At 39.5% G+C, this 21,186-nt stretch overlaps 1 protein-coding gene and 1 pseudogene across 2 annotated transcripts in view; one reads left to right on the top strand and one right to left on the bottom strand.

The window, feature by feature from the left end:
• Window positions 1–21,186, top strand: part of POLH (DNA polymerase eta) — a 34,532-nt gene that overhangs the window by 851 nt on the left and 12,495 nt on the right. The window contains exons 2-4 of one of the 2 annotated variants that reach the window (XM_039231248.1): window positions 5,549–5,689; window positions 5,894–6,028; window positions 8,583–8,800. In XM_039231248.1, the coding sequence (XP_039087179.1) occupies window positions 5,553–5,689; window positions 5,894–6,028; window positions 8,583–8,800 (490 nt within the window). In that variant the 5' untranslated portion in view covers window positions 5,549–5,552. Of the gene's footprint in view, window positions 1–5,548; window positions 5,690–5,893; window positions 6,029–8,582; window positions 8,801–21,186 lie in introns of those variants that run through there. The other variant, XM_039231249.1, reaches the window with a different exon arrangement.
• On the bottom strand, window positions 1,595–2,028 carry LOC120231259 (annotated as a pseudogene).

Below are 21,186 nucleotides of genomic sequence, written 5' to 3'. Positions count from 1 at the left end.
TATTCTTACTCCATTTCTGCTATTTGTATCTAGAATGGTACGACCCTGGTGAGTGTGTGTGTGTGTGTGTGTGTGTGTGTGTGTGTGAGAGAGAGAGAGAGAGAGAGAATGTGTTTGCAATTTTTATTCTAGCATTATCTGTTCCCGTACTACACAAACGCCGCCTCGAGGTAAGGTAACTTCCTACATAGTATGGTTTTAGCTTATAAATGTTTAAAGTTAACACATTCTGGGGGCGCTCGGGTGGCTCAGTCGGTTAAGCGTCGGACTTCGGCTCAGGTCATGATCTCATGGTTCGTGGGTCCAACCCCGCATCGGGCTCTGTGCTGACAGCTCAGAGCCTGGAGCCTCTTTCAGATTCCGTGTCTCCCTCTCTCTCTGACCTCCCCTGTTCATGCTCTGTCTCTGTCTCAAAAAATAAACTTAGGGCCGCCTGGGTGGCTTAGTCGGTTAAGCGTTCGGCGTTCGCTTAGGTCATGTTCTCGCGGTTCGTGGGTTCGTGCCCCGCGTCGGGCTCTGTGCTGACTGCCAGCTCAGAGCCTGGAGCCTGTTTCAGTCTGTGACTCCCTCTCTCTGACCCTCCCCTGCTCACGCTGTCTCTCTCTCTCTCTGTCTCTCTCTCTCTCTCCTAGAAATAAATAAAAAAACATAAAAAAAAATAAACTTAAAAAAAAATTTTTTTTTAAGTTAACACATTCTGCCAGGTTTCAGTGAGTGGAATTTATAAGGAATTAATGCCGTGGGGCGCCTGGGTGGCTTAGTCGGTTAAGTGTCCGACTTTCTCTTAGGTCATGATCTCGCGGTTCGTCGGTTCGAGCCCCGCGTCGGGCTCTGTGCTGACTGCCAGCCCAGAGCCTGGACCCTATTTCAGAGTCTGTATCTCCCTCTCTCTCTGACCCTCCCCTGCTCATGCTGTCTCTCTCTCTCTCTCTCCTAGAAATAAATATATAAAAAAAACTTTAAAAAAAAAGGAATTAATGCCTTGAATATGCAGACTTTTTAATTGTTTTCTTTCCACTAATCTCCCATCATTCTTACTTGGATGCCACTTTTGTCAATGTCAATGTTAATTTTTGACTTTTTTTTTTTTTAGAACACAAGTTGAGTGTTTACTCAACTGTATAACCTATGTCTCTCATATTTAAATCATGAATTACTGGTGTTTCCATAAATATTTAGGTCAGCTGTTTCCAATTTCTGCCCGGAGAGCTTTTAAAAATCACAATTTCCAGATCACACTCTGTTTTGTGCCATCTTGGCCTATTAATAGTTACCTTTTAAAATAATAAATTTAAGTAATATTATACCTAAATAACATTGACATTTGGCTTCTAATACCAGACATCGTAATTTAATTGGTATGTGTGTGTTTTGTGCTATCTCAGCCTATTGATGGTAATGCTATGGTTAGAAATGCTTCAGGGCACTCACCTGGGCTCCAGTGAGCTTCCCACAAACCTCTCCCCTTTTGAAACCAATGTTCTTATGGTTCTTTTTTTTTTTTTTTTTTAAGTTCTCAGTTAGTTTATTAATCCTCTCATGAAAAATCTGCAAAAGCACCAGATAGTGACTGCAGAATCTTTACTCCTTCTGTTGTTTAATCTCCAGCTTACTTCTTTTTGCCAGCACCAGCATTGGCTTTTGCAGTTCCCCTGACTTTCTTCATTCTGTTCTTGCATTCCTTTCGCTGTTTTCTGGATGTCTTTTTTTCTCATACAGGCCATGTCTTGCAAGTCTATGTTTGGGTTCATTTTTCTTTGCATAATCCAAGGAATCATAAATCATGCCAAAGCCAGTTGTCTTGCCACCTCCAAAATGGGTTCTGAATCCAAACACAAAGATGACATCTGGTGTGGTCTTGTACATTTTGGCTAGTTTTTCCCGAATCTCTGTCTTAGGTACTGTTGCCTTTCCGGGGTGAAGAACATCAATGACCATCTGTTTCTGCTGAAGTAGTCGGTTGGTCATGAACTTCCTGGTCCGGATAGTTACTGTGTCGTTCATGATGGCGGCAGAGCCTCAAGCAGCCAGAGAGGAAATGCCTTATGGTTCTTAATATGATTGCAGGACACCCTTTAGCAGTGGCCCTCAGGAAACTTTGAAAGAAAAAAGTTTATTTCTTATAAGCCCTGAAGCTCACAAGACACACCAGTGGACACACAGCAAGGTTACAGGTAGAGAGGGAACAAGCTAGAACAGGCCTGGAGTTACGCTTGAGGATGGGGAGCAAGGATTTCATGGGTGAATTTAAAAAATAAGACCGGGAATTTAAAGTACAGGAAGAGAGAAAAGGGAAAACAAAAAACCAAGTGCTCCAAAATGGCCAGTTATTGAAATCAACCAAGAACTCTAAAACAAAGGAGTCTCAATTGGGGGAGGTGGCCTGGCACTTTATCTAGTCATTTGGCTGGCTATGTGTTTATTCATGATAGTCATCTTTGAAGTGGATGCCTCAGCAATCCAAGCTTAAATCAGGCATCTGCATTATGAGAAAGGGGTGAGGAGGAGCAACTGTCAGGATTTACACAACAGCCTACCCTGTGATGCCAGAGTCAATGATGAGGACATTGACTGCCTGGATAGTTGGTATGTTAAAAGTCATGGTTAAGTAATTATACAGGAAATAGTTTGAAATCCAGTCAGTAGCCATTGTCCCAAACTTGAAAGAGTCCAGCCATGAAAATGGGTCAGTGATCTTGGGGGCTAGCCCTGAAAATCTGTTCAAGGATCTGGGTAATAAGTAGTCTGCTTTTTTTTTTTTTTAAGTTTATATATTTATTTTGAGAGGGAGGGAGAAGAAGAAGAAGAAGAGAGAGAATATGAATGGGGGAAAGGCAGAGGGGGAAAGAGAGAATCCCAAGCAGGCTCTGAGCTGTCAGCATAGCCTGATGTGGGTCTCCATCTCATGAGCCCTGAGATTATGACCTGAGCCAAAATCAAGAGTTGGGGGACTAAACTGAGCCACCCAGGTGCCCCATGGTACAAATAGGTTTGAGCCTGTCCTCTGTTGGTAGATTGTTTCATATTCGATGGAACCAATCTCTTGCTTGTGAGCATAACTCAAAGTGTTATGTCTCATTTCAGGAAGTGGTCATGCAGGTGGGTTCCCCAAGTTAGGCCTGTTTAAAAAAAAACAACTGAGTAAATTTAAAGATCTTACTGGCTTTATTCATGGTTATGAATTTGGCAGCATCCCATCTAACAAAAAGGAGATCCTAAGAGCTGTACAAAGTGAAAGGCAAGGCTGAAGGAGGCACAACAAGGAAGTAACTGTCAAAGAATGGGTTGTTTCAAGCAAGATCACCTTCCTTTGGGGGACGACAGAGGTCTATCAGGCAGATTACCTCAGTAGTGGTGACCAGGAAATTCCAGACAGACAGATTAAGATTATAATCAAAGTTTGTGAGTTCTGAAGGCTGTCAGTTGAGATTTCTAGGTGTCAGGCTCAAAGACTCTTCAGATGGAGTGAGAGCAGACATTGGCCATCTGTTAAGATTTTCCTGCTTTGCAGTTTGAATGTCTCCGGTGATCTTTTCTGTGTGGCCCATGTAGCAACAGGCACCAGAACTGTCTATACATGAGCCGCGGTGGTGGTTTCTCTGAAGTTTCTGTCACGTCATTCACACTCCGTAGGGCTTCAGGGAAATGGGCAGCTTTAGTTTTCAGTGTCTCCAAGTCAGAAGGGTGGGAGAACATTTGGAAATGTTATAGCCAATATTGGAGGAAACTAGAAGAATTCAGAATCCAGTCCGGTTTAGAGGTCGAAAAATAAATCCTCAGAGACAATTAACAGCAATAGAATCTGATATCCACAAAGTTAATTACTTGAAACAGTCTTTCTCACATAATCACCCCCATTTCTATCGGAGATAATAAAAATAAGGCTAATTTTTAAAAAATAAATATAGTCTTATTAAACTAGGCCTCGTTATTTATATAAGCACAGCAAGAATAGTGGTTAAGCATATAGACTTTTCAATCTGCTTTGCTAGAACTTTTCATAAGGAATCTGATTGAACTTTTAAAAGCCTCTCAAGACTATGAAGCCAATCATGAAACTTGCCATTAGGCTTTGCCTGCAACATGTATAGATTTGGGTGAATTCCTCTCTTCTTGAGGTTCCTAAAATACCCTGAGGTTCCTAGGCCTGCCGGGGTCAGCTGCGTGTTGGGCTCCCCGCTGAGCATGGAGACTGCTTGGGATTCTGTCGCTCTGGTGCTCTCTGCTCCTTCCCTGCTTGAGGGTGCGCTCACTCCCCATCTCTCTCTCTCAAAATAAATAAATGAACATTTAAAAAAAACAAAAAACAGGGCACCTGGGTGGCTCAGTTGGTTAAACATTTGAATCTTGATTTCGGCTTGGGTCATGATCTCACAGTTAGTGGGTTTGAGCCCCTCGCATCAGGCTTTGCACGGACTATGAGGAGACTGCTTAGGATTCTCTCTCCCCCTCTCTCTGCCACTCCCCAAATTGCACTCTGTCAGTTCTCTTTCTCTGCCTCTTTCTCTCAAAATAAATAAACTTAAAAAAAAAAAACCAAAATGTATCGCCTTAATCTAATCAATAGAAAGCATTAGACAAGCCTAAACTGAGAGGCATTCTTGAAGTAACTAATTCTCTTCAAAAATGTCATGAAAAATAAGGGAAGATTTAAGTCTGAAATTATTTCAAAATAAGAAGTTAAAAACATTCACATGAGTGCTATCATGTTATATGTCATTTCCTCTTCTCTTTTCCCTGAAATTATACTCGAGATTTGTTATCAACTAGATTTTAACTATTGGCTTCATCCCTCTATTGATGTACATTATAGTTGTTTTTTTTTTAAATGTTTATCTTTTTTTTTAATATCTATTTTTGAGGGGGAGGGTACCATGAGAGGGAAAGGGGTAGAGAGAGGGAAACACAAAATCCGAAGCAGGCTCCAGGCTCTGAGCTGTCAGTACAGAGTCTGATGCGGGGCTCGAACTCAATGAACAGTGAGATCATGACCTGAGCCGAAGTCAGACGCTTAACCGCTTAACCTTAACCGACTGAGCCATCCAGGTGCTCCTGTCTATTGTTTTTAAAAAGTGCGTGAGCAAGGAAGGTGCAGAGATATGGGGAGACAGAGGATTGGAAGTGGGCTCTGCGCTGATAGCAGCAACCTGATGCAGGGCTTAAACCCACAAACTGCAAGATCATGACCTGAGCCACACTTGGGCATTCAACTGACAGCACCAGCCAGGCACCCCGATTGTACATTATACTTTTAATTTGCATTTCTCTGTAACTAATGATGTTGATCCCATTTTCATGTGTCTATTGACTGTATGTATATCTTTTTTGTTAAGTGTTTAATTCCTTTGGGAGGTGGATATTTTTAAAGCTTTTTATATATACTGCCTTCCTAAAATTGTAATTATTCTCTTACTAGCATCATATGAAAATGGCTATTTCATTCTTTTTGGTATTCATGTTCATGATAACAATGGAAGTACAGAAATACAGCTTTCTTTGGTGCTTTGGATTAAGATGTCTTTTCTAATCATAAAGTATTGTCTTACAGAAAAATGGCTACCGGACAGGACCGGGTAGTTGCTCTAGTGGACATGGACTGCTTTTTTGTTCAAGTGGAACAGCGGCAAAATCCTCATTTGAGGAATAAACCTTGTGCAGTTGTGCAGTACAAATCATGGAAGGGTGGTGGGTACGTATCAGTTATTGTAACCATCACCTATTTTAATCTAAGAATACATGGCAGTATGCTAGGTCCTGTTGAGATTTCTCAGCTGCTGTGTTTCAGATGGAATAATGGCATCTGTGACCAAAAAGTTTCTACTATAATGTTTATAGTTCTTTTTGCTTGTGATCATTTAACACTTTTCTGTTTCTCTTTTTTTTCTAACCTTAGAATAATTTCAGCGAGTTATGAAGCTCGTGCATTTGGGGTCACTAGAAGCATGTGGGCAGATGATGCTAAGAAGTTATGTCCAGATCTTCTACTGGCACAAGTTCGTGAGTCTCGTGGGAAAGCTAACCTTACCAAGTAAGATGAAAAGATTGTTTAGGCAAATGGAAGAATTGGAAATAATATAATATGAGGCTCTTAAGAACTGAGGTTTCAAATTTGGTTGGTGTAAATATCTGAAAAAGTTCCCTTTGGACAGCCAGCTTTTCTCTGTGAAATGAAATAGATTTGATACCATGTTTCAGGAACAGTTCAGAGTCATTACAACCTATAACAATTGGTGCCCTTAACACCCTTTCAGTTCCTTAATTATTTAAAAATTGGTATTATAATTAACACTTAAGGGTGCCTGGTTGACTATTGGTTAAGCGTCCAACTCCAACTCAGGTCATGATCTCACGGTTTGTGAGTTCAAGCCCTGCATCAGGCTTTATGCTGGTATTACAGAGCCTACTTGGGATTCTTTCTCTCTCCCTATCTCTCTGTCCCTCTCTCTGCCCTCTCTCTGCCCCTTGCATTTCTCTCCCTCCCTCCCTCTCTCTCAAAATAAACTTTACAAAAGAAAAACTTAATACCAGTTCTCATGCTCCCAAGCCAAAAGTCTGAAATGTTTGACGTAATTAAATTGACTGAAACTAAGTTTTTCCACAGAAGGCTGAGTCAAACTGGCATTGTAGTGCAGTATCTAGAATTACTTGCCAGACCTAGGGGCGCCTGGGTGGCTCAGTTGGTTAAGCGTCTGATTTTGGCTCAGATCATGATCTCACTATTCATGGGTTTGAGTCCCGTGTTGAGCTCGGTGCTGACAGCTCTAAGCCTGGAGCTGCTTCAGATTTTGTCTCCGTCTCTTTCTGCCCCTCCCCTGGTCTGTCTCTGTCTCTCTCAAAAAAAATAAACATTAAAAAGAATTATAAAAATAATAGAATTACTTGCCAGAACTGAGCAATCTCAAAGAAGCTTACATTGTCTGTGTTTGAAGTACACTGTTGCTCCCCAGATTTTAGAATGTTAGCCTTAGAATGGAGATGTGTCTGGGTATAGCCTAGGTTAGAGGAGGTAGGTACAAGCTCCAGCCAATATAACAGTCCTAATAGAGAATATGTTTTGAGCATATGTCCTGTGCCAGCCTGTGTTAAGCTCTCCATAGGCAGTATCTCTTAAATTTCACATTATTATAAGGTAGGTTCTAGTGTACCCACCCCCACCTCCATGAATATGTAAGATTAAAGAGGTTAAGCAATGTAAGTTCACACAACTAGGAAGTAGAAGACTGAAGATTCCAAGGGGGTAAGGGGGTTTGGATTTCAGTATCCACATTCTCACAGTACACTGCCATGTAGTGTGTAGGGATCATGGTTTGACTTAAGACAGATTTGATTGAAGATTAATAACAACCCTAAAGTAGAATTAAATTCAGCTAATGGACATAAACTTCATTGCATTGAATGGAGTTTTATGCTAGTAAAGACAGTGTAATTTTCCAGAAATAATAGTTGACTTCATGATGTGAGTTTGAAAGGCCACCTGCCAGCAACTTTAAACTGGATCATTTATCTTAGTCTTAAAGTCTTCATCAAATGATGAGCAAAACCAGTTTTGTCAAATTTAGGAGTTAGTTTATAGATGAGAGTTATTAAGACCTGGAGAATTAAAATTGCTGTTTTGATAACTAATTTACAAGACCAGGTTATAAATATGATTTGCAGAAATGTATGTACATTGAAGTTTATCAAATATTCTTAAAATAGTTTGGAGTAATTTGCTCAAGAGGCTGTGAAGGAACACCAGCTATTACAATAGAGTATCCTCTCCTCATTCTGTGTGTGTGCCTTTATCATGCCCTCATGCTCTTGCACGTGCTTGCACTCTTTTTTCCTTTGAGGTCTGACTGTTCTCTTTCCTGCAGAAATAATGATTAAAAGAAAAATCCAAGTCTTTCTCCAATTCTTCTGAAAATGTTTTATAACAATAATTATACTAGTTTTTATAGATGTCTTTGTGAAATGGTGCAAATATTTCACTTTTATGATAGATTCAATAGGAACAAAGAATTTTAAATTCCATAGCAGGCTCAAAGTAAAGAAAATATGTACATGTTACTATAGGAAACTAGCTATCTACAGCCAAAAGAGCTGTTTGTTAGGTGGATAGTGAAGTGGGTCTCCCCTGGGGAAGGCTGTCACCACATTCTAGGCACTTACCTTCAGCTTGATAATTTGAATGTTAGTATTCCCAGAAGTGAATGGACTTGGTTGGGTGTATGTGTGTGTAGCAAGGGTCAGCTTACATGTTGTCACTTTGTTAATTTATCCTCACTTTCGTCTTTGGAGAGATCCTTGTCACATAAACATGTTCGTGGCCTGGACACTTTCCACCTTCATAGTGCTAGAGTCACACTAAAAATGTTTGCCTCTGTGTTTCTTCTTTTTCTTTGCTTCTATTCTGACCATCTGCCTGCTCACTGACCACTTCATTTGTGTTACTATCACCTCTCTGCCAAACCATTTGTCTCTTAGAGACCTTACATTGGTTATGTATATGATGATTCCATTATGAGATGGAGGGGATGGGACTATCTCAATTGTTGCATTCATTTATTGCCTACATATATGATAATCTTTATGTTTTTTAGGTACCGGGAAGCGAGTGTGGAAGTGATGAGGATCATGTCTCGTTTTGCTGGGATTGAACGTGGCAGCATTGATGAGGCTTATATGGATCTGACCAGTGCTGTACATGAGAGACTGCAAAAGCTACAAGGTCAGCCTATCTCGGCTGACTTGTTGCCAACCACCTACATTGAAGGGTTGCCCCAAGGCCCTACAACAGCAGAAGGGACTGATCAGAAAGGTACTTCCGTAGCATCATATTGCTTCTGCTTCCTGCCTTTGGAACCTGCTTTGCTTGGTCACGCTGATCCTTCTTGGATTGATTGAAAGAAAACTTAAACTACAACCTGACTGAATCACAAGGACTCATAAGGAAGGATATACACATTCTTTTATCTTTTCAGGTATATGGATGTTGAGAAGCTGTGAAATCTGTATGAAATCAAGTTTCTCTTTAGTTATAACTAGAACAGGTTAGAGTTATCAGTAGACTGAGCACTTCTGTCATCTGTAGGTTAACTTACACTGTTATAACTTGGTTCTTTCATTGTTGAAGTTTTTTAAGACGTCAAGTTCAGGGAGATGAACCACTTAAAAATTTCTAGTCAATTTATAGTGAAAACTATCAATGGACTGTGCAAGGTCTCACTTTATTTATTTTCCTTACTTTATAGTGATTCCCCCTTCCCTGTCTGCCTCTCCTTCTAGCACCCACTGTTATATTTGGTATATCTTCTTAAAGTTGTATATGTTTTTATAAATTATTGTGTTGCTTTATGTTTGTGCTTTTAAAATTTGTGCTTTTTAATTAAAAGATAGTATTATAGGTTTCATTCTGACTCTACTAATTTTTAAATTTTAATTCTACTGTCACTAACATACAGCATAGATTCCATTCCTTTTCTTAAATTTCCTTTACTGGTGATTTTATAGAAATTTCCATGTAGTTGTATTTATGTGTAATTGATTGTTTTTAATTACAGCATAATCCATGGTACGGATCTATGATATTTATAGACAGTTCTCCTAGTGATGAACTTGTTACTTTTAATTTTCTTAATGTTTGTATGATAAGTGTCCTCATTCATCCTCTTAGATCTATGCAGGGATTTTTCTTTTTTTTTTTTTAATTTTTTTTAATGTTTTATTTATTTTTGAGAGAGGGATACAGACAGCGTGAGCAGAGGAGGGTCAGAGAGAGAGGGAGTCACAGAATCCGAAGACAGTCCCCAGGCTCTGAGCTAGCTGTCAGCACAGAGCCCGACGTGGGGCTCGAACTCACGAACCCACAAACTGTGAGATCATGACCTGAGCTGAAGTCGGACGCTTAACAGACTGAGCCACCCAGGCGCCCGTGTGCAGGGGTTTTTCTGAAAATATTCTTGTGAGTGGACTGCTATGTCATAAGGCATACACATATATTGTTTCACTAAATACTGCCAGATCGTTCCTCAGAATGGCTGTAATGGTTACTCCACGCCTGTAGCACGCAAGAATTCTCTTTGCCCTCGTATTCTTGCCAGCGGCTGGTATTTTCGAATGTTCAAAAGTATTTACCGACATGATGGCTATAAAGTAGTATTTCATAAGGAGCTCTTGGCTGGATCAGTTGGAAGAGCATGTGAAGTGACACTTGATCTCGGGATTGTGAGTTCAAGCCCCACATTGGGTGTAGAGAGTAATAAAAGTAAATTAATAAACTTTAAAAAAAGCCTTTAAATAGCAAAGTGGTTCCACAAAGTATAGCATAAACAAAGTTAACGGATGAAAGATTTGGGAGGAGTAGAAAAATGAAATTTTTATTTGGTGTTTTCAGTTTGTTTAAGTTTATATTTCTTTATTTACTAGTTGAGGTTGAGCATTTCTTCATGTATTTGTTAGTTACGTTTCTACTTTTGTGAATTGCTTATTTATAATCTTTACCCAATTTATCATTGGATTGCCTGCCTTTTTTTTATTGCAAGAGTTCCTTTGTATTGCAGTTATCCTTGTATATTGCAGTTAATTAGTGTCTTGTCTATTTTTGACATTGCAAATATCTTCCCCAAATCTGTCATCCGTTAACTTTGTTTATGCTATACTTTGTTGAACAAAATTCTTTTAGTCCATCCATTTTTCACCTTATGGTTTGTGCATTTTGAAACTTGTTTTAGACATTCATTTCTACTAGAAGTTCACAAACACCTTTTTCTACACTTCTTTTTGCCTTATAATTTTTTTTAGGTCTTTTGACCATATAGAGTTCAACCTTTTTATTTGATTTTATAAATAAAAATCTTATTTATATTATTTAAAAAAATTTTTTTGAGAGAGAGCATGAGTGAGCTAGGGGCAGAGAGAGAGAATCCCATGAGGTACAGAGAGAAAGGGAGAGAGTGCAGAGCTCAAGCCCCGGAGTGGGTTCGAGCTCACGAGAGCAAGGCTCAAACTCACCTGAAGTAGGGATCGATCTCACCTGATAGTGGGGCTTGATCTCACGAACCACTGAGATCATGTCCTGAGCCAAAGTCGGATGCTTAATTGACTGAGCTACCACCCCAGGTGCCCCTATTTTTTATTGTTCTTATAATGAGTCCCTTTTCCGAACAATTACTTATTAAATAATCCATTCTTTCTCAACCTCACATGTAGACATGGGTCGGTTTCTATAGTATCCCGTTTGTCTCTCTGCTCCTGCTCCAGAAACACATTGTTTTTATTACTATTTATAGTATGTTCTATTTGATAAGGATGACCCTCTGCTTTTGCTTTTCAAAATTGTCTTAGCTCTATTGTACCTTTGTTGTTCAGTGTGCATTTTAGAATACATTAGTTGAGGGGCACCTGGGTGGCTTAGTCGGTTGAGCGTCCGACTTTCTCATAGGTCATGATCTCGCTGTTCGTGGGTTCGAGCCCCGCGTCTGGCTCTGTGCTGACAGCTAGCTCAGAGCCTGGAGCCTGTTTCAGATTCTGTGTCTCCCTCTCTCTCTGACCCTCCCCTGTTCACGCTGTGTCTGTCTGTCTCTCTCTCTCCTAGAAATAAATAAAAAAATATTAAAAAAAAAAAAGAATACATTAGTTGAATTCCTCAAAAAATCTTGATAGGATTACATTGAAGTTACATTTTTAGAGAAGATAGTTATCTCAATGTTGTGCCATCCATAAGCATATCACCAATATTTATCTGCTGTAATATTTTTACTTCTGAGATCTGGAATCCAGTTTGTTTCCTTTTTTTCCCTCATCTACACTTTTAATTGATACAATAGACATGAAGTGCATAAATCATAAGTGTATACCTTGACTAATTTTCACAAAGTGAACCTCCCTTTGTAAGTAGCTTTCAAATCAAAACCCAAACCAGAATCCTAAAAGGCATACCTGCCTATACTTCAGACACTATCCATTCCTCTCCCCTTTCTACAGTAACCATTGTCCTTATTTCTATTTAGCTTATTTTTGAACTTTATAAAATTGAAATCATGCAATGTATACTTGAGTCTGGCCTCATTTGATTAACATTATCTTTGTGAGATTCATTTGTTCTGTTGTATGTAGTTGAGTGTTTTTACTTTCATTGCTGTGTAGTACTGCATTACATGAGTATACTACAAATTATCCACTCTACACCTGATGGATATTTGGGTTGTTTCCATTTTGGGGCTCCTGAGAAAAGTGCTGCTATGAACATTCTTGTAAATATCTTTTGTTGAACAAATGTATGATTTTTGTTGGGTCTATGACTAGAAGTGTTTAATTGTAGGATTTTCCTATAATCAGCTTTAGTTTGCTTATAGTCAGCTTTAGTAGGTACTGCCAAAATGGTTGTGCCAATTTATTTTTTAAAAGTTTGTTTGAGGGACGCCTGGGTGGCTCAGTTGGTTAAGCATAGACTTCGGCTCAGGTCATGATCTCACAGTTCATGGATTCGAGCTCCATGTCAGGCTCTGTGCTGATAGCTCAGGGCCTGGAGCCTGTTTGAGATTCTGTGTCTTCCTCTCTCTGTGCCCCTCCCCACTTGTGCTCGGTCTCTGTCTCTCCAAAAAACGAATAAATGTTAAAGTTTATTTGTCTGAGACAGTCACAGCGTGAGCGGGGGATGGGCAGAGAGAGAGGGAGGGAGAGAATCTCAAGCAGGCTCCGCACTGCCAGCACAGAGCCCAGTGTGGGGTTCAAACCCACAAACCCTGAGAACATGACCTGAGCCGAAACCAAGAGTCATACTCTCAACCACCTGAGTCACCCAGGAGTCCCTGGTTGTACCAATTTATAATCCCACTCAGTAGCAGATGTGAAAATTCCAGTTGTTTCACCTCCTTTTCAGCACATGCTTTTTTTTTTCCTCTTTTGCATTTTAGCCATTTTGATGGGTGTGTAGTGATATCCGTGGTTTTAGTTTGTATGTCCCTGGCCTTAATGAAGTTGACCACCTTTAAATTTATTGACCATTTAGATTTTTTCTTTCATTAAGTACCTCTTTAAGTCCTTTGCCCATTTTTTCTTGTTGTTGTTGTTGGATTGTCTTGTCTCCTTCATAGGACTTCTTTATGTAATCTGAAATGAATCCTTTATTAAATATCCGTGGCAAATACCTTCTGGTCAGCCACTTGTTTTTCACTCTCTTACTGGTGGCTTTTGATGAAAGAGAGGTTCTTGATTTTAATTTGGTCCATGTATTTTTTTTTTAGTTTTTTATGGACAATATTTTTATGTCCTGTTTAAGAAATACTTACCTGCCTCAAGGTTATGAAGCAATTCTGTTGTCTTTTTCTAGAAGCTTTATTCTGTTTTTCACATTTAGATTTACAGTCCATTGTGTATGTGTCTGTAGAGTGTGAGATAGGGATCAAGATTCCTTTTTTTTATTATGTGAGTATCCAATTATATCTTTATTAAAGCTTTACTTTTTTTATAAAGGTGTTGTGCATTCATTTGTTATGTTCCTAAATGCCTTAATTTTTTTTACTGCTATTGTTTTACTTTTTCCTTTATTATGTTTTATACTTAGTTGTTGATGTGTAGGGGAGCAATAAGTGATTTTTGTAAAATTCATCTTCATTTACCTATCTGACAAAAGTGTGTGATATATAGGCATAGGTAGGTTTGGTTATAGACCATCCACAGTAAAGCAAGTATCTCAGTAAAGTGAGTCAAATTAATTTTTTGGTTTCCTAGTGCATATAGAAGTTATGTTTATACTATACTATAATCTATTATAGAGTATATAGTAGCATTAGATCTTTAAAAAGCACATACCTGAATTAAAAAAAAAAAACTTTAATGCTAAGAAATGCTAACCATCTGAGCTTTTAGGAAGTTTTAATCACTGATTCCAGATCACCATGATAAATAAAACAATAATGAAAAAGCTTGAGATATTGTGAGAATTACCAAAAAGTGATATAGAGACACAAAGTGAGCAAATGCTGTTTGGAAAATGGTGCCAATAAATTTACTTGACAGGGTTGACACAGATCTTCAGTTTTTTAGAAAATGCAGTATCTGCAAAGCACATTGAAGCCAGGTACAATAAAACAAAGTATGCCTGTAATCTGCATGAAAATGCTTTTGATAAATGTATTCAACGGATAAAAATACTTTCTTAATTAACATAAAATTAAGGCAAGACACCTGAGTGGCTCAGTTGGTTGAGTGTCCACCTTTGGCTCAGGTCATCTCATGGTTCAAGGGCTCCGGCCCTGCGAAGGGCTTTCTGCTGACAGCATGGGAGCCTGCTTCGGATTGTCTGTCTCCCTCTCTCTCTGTTCCTCCCCTGCTTGCACGCACACATGCTCATGCACACACGGGCGCTCTCTCTCTCAAAAATAAACATTTTAAAAACTGCTCTTAAATTTAAAATACTAAAATCAGGGCAACAAAAATTTGCTTTTGTGCTAATATTAGATTGTAATAGTTCTAGATACCAGATCTAACAGGATCTGGGTCTTAATTTTTTTTTTTTTTTTTTGAGAGAGTGCAAGTGGGAAAGGGGCAGAGAGAGAGAGAGACAGAGAATCCCAAGCAGGCTCCACACAGTCAGTGCACAGAGCCTGACATGGGGCTCAAACTCATGAAACCATCAGGTCATAACCTGAGCCAAAGTTGGACGCTTAACCAACAGAGGCACCCAGGTACCCCTAGGTCTTAAATGTTTTAAATCAAATATTATGAAACTGAAATTAAGCTGGATCACCCTGAACAAAAAAAAAAGTCATTTTTTTTTTTTTACAAATAGTTTGTCAAATTGGTTTCCATATATAACACCCAGTGCTCATCCCCACAAGTGCCCTCCTCCATGCCCATCTCCCCCCTCCCCCCACATCCATCAATCCTCAGTTTGTTTCTCAGCATTCAAGAGTCTCTCGTGGTTTGCAAAAAAAATGTCATTTAGAGGCTTTTTGAACAAGGTATCTACAGTTTGCCCCAGGCATCTTCTAGTACTTTTCATAATAGCTCTCTTCAAAACAGCAGATCTCCCTTTTGTTTGTAACAGGAACATTGCTACTTTTAGAACTATTATTTTGTAACATTGTTCTTATTCATAAGTGCTTCAGTAAAACATCTTGAATGCTGGCCATTAACCAAAAGGAAACTGTCTGGATACCATCCTATAGCAAGTTAACTTCTTGCTGGAGGTGGGGGTGGGGGTGGGGCACTTAAGGCAGTCTGTAATTACTTGTAGAAATAATACACATTTGCCCAGATAAAGGTCCAAGAGAGTTTAACTTGCTTCTGGTTAAAGTGGTGAATTTCCCATGGGTTCCATGTTTTAAAATAAGACATAAGATGTAAAGTTTCCTTTTGCTGTTGAACAGTTGTAGGATATGCCTTTAGTATGTTGTATTGAAGGATAGTAGTAGAACTGCCCAGGGAAGCTTGCGAGAAAGACCATTAAGGAATCATAGCAGAGTTTATCAGCTGGAGGCTGCAAATCCTTCAGTTCTTTCAGGGAAATAACATAGACAATAAAAATTGTGCCACTTAGAGGAGGCAGAGTTATGGTATGTAAACATTTGATGAATTATGTCCTGATTTTCTTTATTATTTTGGGACCAGTGTCAGAAATTTAATGGTCATAATAAGGAAGGTTTTTCTTTGGTTTTAGCTTTGTGTACCACTTCTCTCTGTGTGTCTAATGCTTTAAAACACTTGGAATTGGTTTTATAATGATTTAGGTCATTGGTTCTTTAAGGATTTTGTGAGGGCTGTATCCCCTTTTGGAAACTTTTTGAAAGCTTGTGGACCCTTGCTTGCCTCAGAAAAATACATAGCTACACATAAGACAATTTTGTGTGCAGTTTTCGGGAGATTCACAGACCCTCTGAAACCCACATACCTCAGAATAAGAACTGTTACTACACATTATATTGGTATTTTGGGCTGCAATGCCTTGTTAAAGAGCTCTCCAACTGAAGTTGCTGGTGTATACTTTCATTGGTGAAAAATGTTTCCTTCAACTCAAATGGACATGTACCTCTTTCTTCTATACCCATCTTTCTTATCTATTTACATTTTTATTAAAAACGCCAGTGTTTATTTCTGTGTGTCTTATGTATCTGTTGCCTTAGCATGTCTAGTTTAATTATTTTATTTATAGTGCTCAGAACAGTGTAAAGTCTAGTAATTATGATATTTCATATTATATTCCTGAGTCTTCATATAATATGTGCAACCAAAAAACTGGTAACAGAAATTAGCTGATCTACGTGCATATAATCTTCTAGAACTTGTTTTTCATGGATGTGGCATATGTCAAACCTAGGGAAAGAAGCCAGGTATTGATATTTTGATAGTGAAGTTTCTGTTCAGCTCTCCCATCCTGCCCCTTAATTCACGGCTAGCAGTCCTGTTCAGCCATACTGCATTTGCAACTTTGTATTTTCTGTTTCTGAAACAGTTATGTGTGTGAAAAGTTTCAGTGGTAGGATTACTTAAAGATAATACTCAAAAACTGCCAGAGTGTAAACTCCCTTAAGGGCCATTTTGGAACTAGTTTGTATTAGCTAAGGACCTCCTTAGTTTTTTCCTCCCTTTGCTCTTATTTTATTTCCTTTTAAGCATATATTGAACATCTTTTGAATGCCCACGACATGAAGCAGTTGTGTAGTAGTATAAGAAATTGTAAACCTTGGGGTGTCTGGGTGGCTCAGTTGGTTGAACGTTCAACTCTTGATTTTGACTCAGGTCATGATCCCTGAGTAGTGGGAGCGAGCCCTGTAACAGGCTCCATGTTGAGTGTGGAGGCTGCTAAGATTCTCTCTCTCTCCCCTTCTGCCCGTCTCCCTCACTTGCACACACTCTCTCTAAAATAATAATAAATTTAAAAAATTATAAACCATGTTTAATGATGAGAGTTGTAGGGGTTGGTGGGGACCCCCAACCGGCTTTGAAGATGTAAGCTGCCATATTGTGAGCGGGCCTTCGGAGAAGGCTAGATTGAAATTTGCCCTCTACTGACAGCCAATAAGAAAACGGGAACCAAATTCTGCCAACAACAAGAAGGAGCTTAGAAGACACTAATCAGCTCATAGCACAAGAGAGGGCATACTTATTATCAGTACAGGAACTTCTCGTTTGTAGTTTTGGTCTCTGGAGTTGTGGAGTCTAGGTAGAGGTTTATCAGTTTAACCCCAAGTTTTGGCACAAGTCATCAATGCTCAGTCTTATGTCAGTTCTCTTCATCGTTGCACTAGAGGTACAAGATGGTGTAATCAGAATAAAGAGGAAATAAAACATAATTCAGTTGTAAAGGAAGAAGTAAACTTTATCTGCAGGTGGCATGACCATGTTTGTGTAAAATCCTAAGGAATCTACACCCCCGCCCTAAAAAAATCCAGTAAGTGAGATTAGCAAGGTTGCAGGCGACAAAGTCAGTAGACAAAAATCAATAGCATTTCTATACACTAAAATTTTAAATGAGAACTTGAAATTTAAAAGCAGGATTATTTGCAATAGGATTACAATCACGAAATTATTAGAAATATATATGTGAAGGGGTGCCTGGGTGACTCAGTTAAGTATCTGACTTCAGCTCAGGCCATGATCTCATAGTTTGTGAGTTTGAGCCTGCGTCGGGCTGGAACAGCCTGGAGCTTCCTTCGGATTCTGTGTCTCCCTCTCTCTGCTCCTCCCTCTCATGAACGCTCTCTCTCTCTTAAATATTTAAAAAATATATATGTGAAATATATATAAATGAAAAACTAGTTCAATGGAAACTAAAACATTTCTGGTAAATTAAAAAAGATGAGGGGCGCCTGGGTGGCTTAGTCGGTTAAGCGTCCGACTTTCGCTTGGGTCATGATCTCGCGGTTCGTGGGTTCGAGCCCCGCGTCAGGCTCTGTGCTGACAGCCAGCTCAGAGCCTGGAGCCTGTTTCAGTCTGTGACTCCCTCTCTCTCTGACCCTCCCCTGCTCACGCTGTCTCTCTCTCTCGTCTAGAAATAAAAAAAATAAAAAAATAAAAATAAAAATAAAAAATAAAAAAAGAATTACAGAAGTGCCGGGGTGCCTGGGTGGCTTAGTCGGTTAAGCGTCCGACTTTCGCTTAGGTCATGATCTCACGGTTCGTGGGTTCGAGCCCCGCGTCGGGCTCTGTGCTGACTGCCAGCCCAGAGCCTGGAGCCTATTTCAGAGTCTGTATCTCTCTCTCTCTCTGACCCTCCCCTGCTCACGCTGTCTCTCTCTCTCTCTCTCTCTCCTAGAAATAAATAAAAATATTTAAAAAAAAAGAATTATAGAAGTGCCTGGGTGGCTCAGTGTCTTAAGCATCCGACTCTTGATTTTGGCTCAGGTCATGATCTTCTGGTTCACAAGACTGAGCCCTGGGTCAGGCTCCTCACTGACAGCGGGGAGCCTACTTGGGATTCTCGCTCTCTGCCCCTCTCCCACTTGTGTTTTCTCTCTCTCAAATAAACTTAAAAAATATTTAATTGTAACTTTACAGCAACTAGGGCAGTGTACTATTGCTGTAAGGGGAGACAGGTCAATGGTAGTGAACAGGAATTACACAAATGGATCCCCACAATTTTTGGTCAATTGGTTTCCACAAAGCTACCCAGATAATTCAATAGGAAAGGAAACTCTTTCAGTTCTAGTGGGCGTTTTATACCAAAAACTGCCAGAGCCTTCTCCCCAGAGCCCACTTCAGTGTATCAGAGAAAAACCAAAACTGTATAGATTCTTATCACCTAGAGAAGGAAACAAATGCTGCTTATCGTCTGTGGCCCTGTTCATCTGACATGGATATAGAGTGACAGGATTGTAGCACTACTTCATCTGGGAGACCAATAATAAAATTTACAGCAGAGAAAATCTAGCTCTACTTGTTGAGAAAAGAGTCCAGAAAATCCCAGAATTTCAATAAATTCATATTGTTTTGTTTCCTAAACTTAACAGATAATAGGTGGTTTATTTTTAATGTTTATTAATTTTTGAGAGAGAGAGAGAGCTTACACAAGCAGGGGAGGGGCAGAGAGAGAGAGAGAGACAGGATCCAAAGTGGGCTCTGTGCTAACAGCAGAGAGCCCGATTCGGGACTCAAACCCACCAACCATGAGATCGTGACCTGAGTAGAAGTCAGACATTTAACCGACTGACCCACCCATTTGCCCCTATAATATGTGGTTTTTATTTTTAAAAAAATTTTTTTTAAGATTTATTTATTTTTGAGAGAGAGACAGAATATGAGCCAGGGAGGGGAAGAGAGATAGGAAGACACAGAATCTGAAGCAGGTTCCAGGCTCTGAGCTGTCAGCACAGAGCCCGATGCGGGGTTTGAATTCACAAACTGTGAAATCATGACCTGAGCTCAAGTCAGACGCTTAACCGATGGAGCCACCCAGGCACCCCATAATAGGTGGTTTTAAAAGAAGGTTTAGATTTGGGGCTCCTGGGTGGCTCCTTCAGTTAAATGTCCAACTTGAGCTCAGGTCATGATTTCACAATTCATGGGTTCGAGCCCCACATCAGGCTCTGTGCTGACAGCCAGCTCAGAGGCTGGAGCCTGTTTCGGATTCTGTGTCTCCCTCTCTCTGACCCTCCCCTGCTCACGCTGTCTCTGTCTCTCTCTCAGAAATAAATAAAACAATAAAATTTTTTTAAATGAATAAAACATTAAAAAATTTTTAAGGATTACATATAACATTATATACATATGTACACATATACATGTACACAAATATACATACATAAAACCTCACAACAATCCTGTGAGGTACAGTACTCATGCTCATAGACAACTGAAGCTAAGAGAATTCTAGAACTTGCTCAAAGTCACATAGTAAATTGAAAAGCCAGTATTTGAACACTGCCTGACTGCAAAATATTCCTTTAACAATTATGCTATACATGTTACAGATAAGAGCTAAAGGACTTTAGGGGTGCCTGGGAGGTTCAGTTGGTTGAGTACCTGACTTTGGCCCAGGTCATGATCTCACGGTTTGTGGGTTCGAGCCCCCATGAGGCTTTGCTGACAGTGCAAAGCCCACTTAGGATTCTGTCTCCCTCTTTCTCTGCCCCTCCCTCCCTCTCAAAAATAAAAAACATTTTTTAAAAAGTGCTAAAGGACATTAGTGGGGCATCCCAAAGTTAGCTAATATAGTTGGAGAAGACCACATGATACATGAGACTTGAATAAACCCCCAAGTGTAGATAAGATTTATTTAAGCAAAGGGGAGAACAGAGTTAAGGAGTAAGAGTAAGGAAATAGAATAAACATCGGGTGTTTAGGAAGATATAACAAATCTGGGATTAGTGGAAGATGAATTGAAAAAGCCAGATGGTCTTTCATGCCAGTTTTTAGAGTTGGTACTTTATTCTGTAGGTGTGAGAGAGCTAACAGTTTTGAACAGGGGTTAAGATGGATAACATTGGTATTTGAGAATACTTCATTCATGGACATAGTGCAAAATGCATTTAGGGAGAAGGTGGTTTAGGAGTTAAGGTGGTCTGGGCAATAATGAAGAAAACCTGAATAACATAGGGTGGGTGGATATGTGACATGTTTTTGAAGTGGGTTTTGTTGACTAATGGGGAATGAAAGCAAAAGGAAGCCAATATTTGAATTTCAAACCTTTACTAGAAATAGTAAATAATTCGGGAAAGGGAACCTTTGAGAAGGAAGATATAATAAAGGTTGATTTTGGTTGTTTAGAATGTTTAGTGAACTATAGTTTGAAACTATAATGAAAAATTTAAGAAGAGTTATTCTTTAGGGAGGTGGAGATAAGAATTAGAGTTGAGGAGTTTGGGGATAGAGGTGAGGATTTGCATGTACTCAGCATAAGCAAATGGAAACAAGCCAGTACCAGTTCACCACGAGAAAAAAAGCATATATACAGAGAGGAGGAGGAGAATGTTGCTATCCACTAGGTGTTAGAGGAAGAAGACAGGCTCACAAAGGAGAGAAGCAGCAGTTATCAAGAGTTGGAAAATAACTTCCTTCCATGTGCTCATCTTCCTCCTCTATACACGTGAACCTTCACCATACCTCTCCATAATTATTTGAGTGTATTTTCTTGCCTTGTTCATACTTCATTACTCTCTGTTTTTTATAATATTTTATTTTTGAGAGAGAATGAATGTGAGTGGGGGAAGGGAAGAGAGAGGGAGACAGAGGATCACTGTCAGCGATCTGTGTTGTCCTCACAGA

The sequence above is a fragment of the Hyaena hyaena genome, unplaced genomic scaffold (genome assembly GCF_003009895.1).
Source record: "Hyaena hyaena isolate Hyena2069 unplaced genomic scaffold, ASM300989v1 scaffold_55, whole genome shotgun sequence".
In the NCBI taxonomy this organism is placed as follows: domain Eukaryota; kingdom Metazoa; phylum Chordata; class Mammalia; order Carnivora; family Hyaenidae; genus Hyaena; species Hyaena hyaena.
The sequence above is the reverse complement of the archived record's forward strand: the minus strand, read 5'-3'. Positions and strand labels throughout refer to the sequence as shown.